Source organism: Numida meleagris, chromosome 24 (genome assembly GCF_002078875.1).
Source record: "Numida meleagris isolate 19003 breed g44 Domestic line chromosome 24, NumMel1.0, whole genome shotgun sequence".
Lineage (NCBI taxonomy): Eukaryota > Metazoa > Chordata > Aves > Galliformes > Numididae > Numida > Numida meleagris.
This window is the reverse complement of record NC_034432.1, coordinates 984800-990480: the sequence shown is the minus strand read 5'-3', so window position 1 is coordinate 990480 and position 5681 is coordinate 984800. Positions and strand designations below refer to the sequence as shown.

Genomic DNA, 5681 nt, shown 5'->3' with positions numbered 1-5681 from the left:
GCTCCGTGCGTGCTGAGGCCGCTCGCGGAGCCCAACTCATTGCCGATGTGAAGGAGCTGCAGGGGGCTGGGCAGCAGCCTGCCCCGCTCTGCTGCCGTCACCCTGAGCATTCAGCAGCTCCTGCCGTTGTCTTTAGTGCTGTGGGAGCCTCGTCAGAGCCATTTGGGTTTCCAATGTTTGGGCAGCAGAGCAGGGCCACGGGAACGCAGCCATTGGTTTGCATTGCAGGCTCTGCCCTTAGCACCTGGTAGTGGCAATTCGTTTCTCAATGAGCTGGTTTGTAAGCTGGGCTGAGCGGGAGCACCAAGGCAGGGATGGGAGATTTTCAATCCAGCAGGAGCCCCGGGGAAGCTCCGCAGCACTGAAGCACGAGCCCAGGGGGTGCCGTGGTTGAGGCTTTCTGAATGGGATTCCATCGGTCCCGGTAGCTTTCCACCAAGCACTCGGCTGCGAACAACTCTGCGCAGTCCGGGTTCGGAGAGACGTGGAAGGGAGAGTGTTTGATTTACGGGTTTTATTGCTGTAAATTATTAACTTCTCTCGGGGCTGTCGCATCGTTATCTGTCCGCAGCAGCCCTTGGATGCGGGGCTGTGAAGTGCCCCCCCCCACCCCACCCCCCCAGCGCCCGCTGGCCTCTCTAGGGCCGAGGTGATGCCCCGTTAAAGATCCCAGGTTGTGCCCAGGGGAAGCGGCAGCGCGGCCGCTGGTGCAGTGCTCCAGCCCTGGGGCTGCAGCTCCATCTCCAGGACCTCTCCTGTTGCTGCTCATGGACCGCAGCTCGCGGCTGGATACAGGGGCAGCGTTCCCCCCCCCCCCGGGGCTTGCACGGTGGGGAGGGGACTCGGCCTGGCTGCAGGGCATTTCTCAGCCCCGGGTCTCTGCAGCTGCTCGTGTTCATGCTCGCAGTGCTGTGGGGCACCCCACAGGCATCCCTGCTGCTTCACATCCCTTCCCACACCCACAGGGGCAGCCTCTGGGGCCGCTCCTCGCTTTGCTGCAGTGGGAGCCCAGCGGCCCCACGGAACGATCCCGAGTGGGGGCTGCCATCAGTGCCCCCGGCTCCTTCCTTCCCTGCCGGCGAGCAGCAAACTCGCTGTGGTTTTTGCCCTTTCTCCTGCGGTTCCCTACGTCGCAGTTGCCCCCCGTGGCATCGCCTGGCAGCGCACAAGGAGCCGTCCGGCAGCGAGGTGTTCTGCAGCTCCTCCCCCCGCCCCCCAGGCTCTGCAGGAGCTGCCGTCCGCTCTGTGCTCCGCAGTTCCCCCCCCCCGCCCCTGCAGCCCTGCCCGGCCGCGCTGCGAGCTCGGAGCAGGGTGAGCCCAGCACAGCGCAGCGCTGCTCCGGCGCCCGCCTGTCTGCACGGAGCCGCGTGCTGTAAATCCTTCAGGTCCCGGGCGGCAGCAGCAGCAGCAGCCTCCGCTCGGGTCATAAATCCCACCCCTCGCAGCCGTCTGGGAACGAGAGCGGCTTTTGCAATCTCCCCTTCTGCTTCCCCCGCCCATTCCCCGCACGTGAGCTTTGGTTTGGTTTGGTTTTCTCCCATCCGAGCATCGCAGCGGGATGCCTTCGCACCACGGGCTCGTCCTGCAGAGCCCAGAGCCCTCCAGCACCGGAGCCGTGGGCCGGGCTGGGACGAGCAGCGGGGATCAGCTGCCGTGGGTCAGGCGGGGAGCGCCCCGTGTTGGCTGCAGCTCGAGGCTCAGTGTCCGCATTCCCTCGTTCCTCCTCCCGATCTTGCCCCGCTGTGCTGCGCATCCCCCTCCTCCCTCCCTCCCTCCCTCCGTGCTGCTGCTCCCTGACCGAGCTTGCTCTGGATTGGGGTTGTTCCTGCAGGCCTCTCCCAGCCCAAATCGTCGCCTCTTTCCAGTTCTGGTGCCTTTGGCCTTGAGGAAGGAAGCGCTCCGAGCTGAGCCCCCCCCCCTCCCGTCCCCATCCCAGCCCCCCCGGGTGCATCCCCGCTGGGTCCCGCTCGGCGCTGCCCGCCGACCCCGTCCGTCCGTCTGTCCCCAGGTGTCCTGCAGCTCCTCCAGTCGAGGACCTCGCGCAAATTCCTGGCGTGCCGCCTCACCCCCGACATGGAGACCAAGCTGCTCTTCATGACCTCGCGGGTGAGTCCCGGAGCCAGCACCCAGCACCCGCAGCTCAGCGCTGGGGTGGGGGTGGGCACAAGGAACGGGGCTGGGTGGCGGGTGGGAGCCGATGCAGCCGGGCCTGGGGCGCAGAGCAGCCGTGCAGGGAGCGCTGCTCGGGGCTGGCCGCTCTCCAAGGCCAGGGCTGCGCTGCGGTGGGTTATCAGAGCTCTGACAGCAGCAGCGCTGCGTGAGAGAGGCCCAGGAGCTGCGTGGCGACAGCGCGGAGCAGCCCTTATCTGCGCTCACAGCCGGGCAGAGCCGCCCCCGCCTGCCCCCCCCCCCAACCCCAACCCCAACCAGGCTGGGCTGCGTGCTGCCGCGGGGCGGGTGGTCCTGCCCTGGGCTTTAAGCTTCCCCCACCTTGAGCAAAACCCACGCTTTCCCCTTCCCCCTCCCCCCCCCCCTCCCAGGTGCGGTTCGGTCAGCAGAAGCGGTACCAGGACTGGTTCCAGCGGCAGTACCTGTCCACCCCCGACAGCCAGTCCCTGCGCTGCGACCTCATCCGCTACATCTGCGGCGTGGTGCACCCGTCCAACGAGGTGCTCAGCTCCGACATCCTGCCGCGCTGGGCCATCATCGGGTGGCTGCTCACCACCTGCACGGTGAGTGAGGGCTGGCAGCCCCTGCCGCTTTTTCCCCCACAGCCCCGGATCCTGCGGTTCCCGAAGTCCTGGCAAAGCCGAGAGCCGCGTGGGATCGGGGCGCTCCTGGAGCTCGGAGAGCAAATGGGGCCCTGGGCTCCGTCAGCAGAGGGGTGGCAGTGGGGTGGGGGGGGGATTGTCCCTCTCTGCTCCCCCCTGGCGAGGCCCCATCTGCAGCGCCGCGTCCAGGTCTAGGGCCCCAGTATGGGAAAGATGCGGGGCTGCTGGAGAAGGTGCAGGGAGGGCCATGAAAATGAGCAGGGGCCGCAGCACCTCCCCGAGAGGACGGGCTGAGGGAGCCGGGCTCGTGCGGCCTGCAGAAGAGAAGGCTGCGGGGTGAGCTCGCTGCATCCTGCCAGGACCTGAAGGGAGCCTACAACAAGAGGGGAGCCAGCTCTTTCCGAGGGTGGATAAGGGCAGGACGAGGGGAAATGGGTTTGAGCTGAAGGAGGGCAGGGTGAGGTTGGATGCCGGGGGGAAGCTCTTTGTGATGAGAGCGGCGCGGTGCTGGCACAGCTGCACAGAGAGGGGTGGGTGCCCCGTCCCTGGGGTGCTCAGGACCAGGAGGGATGGGGCCCTGGGCAGCCTGGGCTGGTATCATGTGGACGTTGGCGGCTCTGCCTGCAGCAGGGGTTGGAGCTTGGTGATCCTCCAGGTCCCTTCCAACCCAAGCCACTCTAGGATTCGATGCTCCCTTCCCTGCAGGGGGGGGTAACCTGCTGCTGCTGCTGCTGCTGCTGTGGCGAGGTTGGGGTTTGGAACTTGCTGGCCGAGGGTGCGGGGCGGCGATGAGGACATCGGTCTGTTCCGTGCTCTGGATTCCAGGCCTGGCCCTGCCGCGTGTTGGATCCTTTGGGATCAGCTTTCCCAGCTTCGCTGTCTCCCTCCCAGCTCGTCACGCCCTTCGCTTTTGCTTTCCGTGCTGCACAGCTCTTGGACGCCTCTCACGTCTGTGCAGGAGCACGTGCAGCAAGAGGCATCCGAGATCCGTGCAACACGGAACGAGTTTTGCTCGGGGATTTCCCACCTGCTCTGAACACTCACCCATTCATCAAATCCTTCTTGATTTTTTGTGGTTTTTTTTCCTTCCTTAGTCCAATGTCGCTGCTTCCAATGCCAAACTGGCTCTGTTCTATGACTGGCTCTTCTTCAACCCCGAGAAGGACAGCATCATGAATATAGGTATGGGGAGGGGGGGGGGGCAAGCAGGCAGCGCTCAGAGAAGGGGATGACGGCTTGCAGAGCTGGCAGAGGGAGTGGGGTCTGGGGGGGCAAAGCCCCACACGTCATCTCCAGAGAGCATCAGTCCCCTCCCCTGCCCAGGGGTTCACCAGCCCACGAAGGGGGGGGGGGGGGCTGCTTTGATGGGCCCCCTTCTCGTTGTGCCTTTGGCAGCCGGCCTCTCCCTGGGGTGGGCAGGAGCGCGGTCCCGGCTGCCTGAATTCTGATGGTAACTTAGCAGCTGGGTGAGGGGTGCGAGGAGCCAGAAGTTCCCTGCGCGCTTGGGGGGCAGCGGGGGGGGCCGTGGGCGCCTCGGGGGGGCTCTCAGCACCGCGCTCCCCGCTCTCCTCCCACCAGAGCCTGCCATCCTCGTGATGCACCACTCCATGAAGCCTCACCCCGCCATCACCGCCACGCTGCTGGATTTCATGTGCCGGGTGAGCACCCCGGCTGGGTGCCCCCCCCCCCCCAGCACGGCCTCGGCAGCCCGGGGCTGTTTCTGGAGTACCCAGCTTGGGCCCATGTGTCCTTCATTAGTGGGAACGCCACGAGGGGGGGGGGGGGGGACGCATGCAAAACTTCCCAGCCCTGCAAATAAACCTTCCCAGAAGGATGAGCGTTGGGAAAAAGCCTTCTGAATTGTTCCCCCCAACCCCTGTAGCACTGGGTGCAGGGCTTGGCCCGGCGTCGTCCCCCGGGGGTAAACACGACGTGGTTGGGATGCTCCCCATCCTTTCATCCTCCCTTTATCCCTGGGCAGGGCACGGAGGGCAGCGCTGGCTGTGCCCCCCACCCCCCCCCACTGCTGGTTCTGATCGTTGGGTCCCAGGGAGAGCTGGTGGGGTTCTTGGAAGCGGGACCCCAGAGCTGCACGTGCCCAATGGCAGCAGCTGACCCAGGATCTGGGTGGAAGGTTCCCGGGCTCACAAACATCTCAGGGAGCTGCCTTCTTCCCTCCAGAAGCAGAGAGCTGTGCGTGCAGGAGCAGATCGTTGCCCAGGCTCCCAGCTCTTATTCTACCCCCCCCCCCCGCAGCACGGCTCTGGCTCCAGGGCCCCTCGCAGCACCCGCGTGGTTTCCTCACCCTTGGGAGTTGTGCAAGCTGCTCCGTGGGGCAGGGAACCAAGCACGGGCTGCTCCTTTCTCCTGAGGTGCTGCGCTGGGCTCTCCTGCCCCTCTCAATCAAGAGCAGCAGGGCTCGTGGCATCCCAGAGCAGCTGGAGTGGGAAGGGGCCTTGAAAGGCGCCCAGTGCAGCTCCCCTGCAGCAAACGGCAGCAGCCAGGGCTCCATGGGGTGCTCAGAGCCCCGTCCAGCCCCACCTCGGGCACCCATCCCCTCTCTGGGCAACCTGCGCCAGTGCTTCCCCACCCTCAGCGTAGAGAAAACTCCTTTTATATCCGTGCGACGCGGCTGGAGCTGGCCGTGTCCTGGGGGGCAACCCGGCCATCGTTCTCTCCCTTTCAGATCATTCCCAATTTCTACCCCCCGCTGGAAGCTCACGTCCGGCAGGGGGTCTTCAACTCCCTCACCCACATCGTGGAGAAGCGCGTCCTCGCGTAAGACATCCCCGGGTTTCACTGCACGGGGAGGGGGGGGGGCTGCCCTGCACCGAGCTCCCCGGGTCCGCTCGTGGCATCCTGGTGGAAACAAACGTGGTGGGACTGAGTGGGGGGGGGTGACCCCCGGGG

The 5681-nt window shown here is 65.9% G+C and overlaps 2 protein-coding genes across 2 annotated transcripts in view; one reads left to right on the top strand and one right to left on the bottom strand.

Moving 5' to 3' along the window:
* Window positions 1-5681, bottom strand: part of LOC110388003 (feather keratin 2-like) — a 906242-nt gene that overhangs the window by 221314 nt on the left and 679247 nt on the right. The gene's annotated exons all lie outside the window — the stretch shown is intronic.
* The window catches only part of INTS3 (integrator complex subunit 3), a gene marked incomplete at its 3' end in the record, with an annotated part of 24490 nt that overhangs the window by 13293 nt on the left and 5516 nt on the right, over window positions 1-5681 (top strand). Inside the window, 5 exon segments of the mRNA XM_021376628.1 lie at window positions 2009-2106; window positions 2541-2732; window positions 3866-3953; window positions 4350-4429; window positions 5458-5549. Of these exon segments, the coding sequence (XP_021232303.1) occupies window positions 2009-2106; window positions 2541-2732; window positions 3866-3953; window positions 4350-4429; window positions 5458-5549 (550 nt within the window).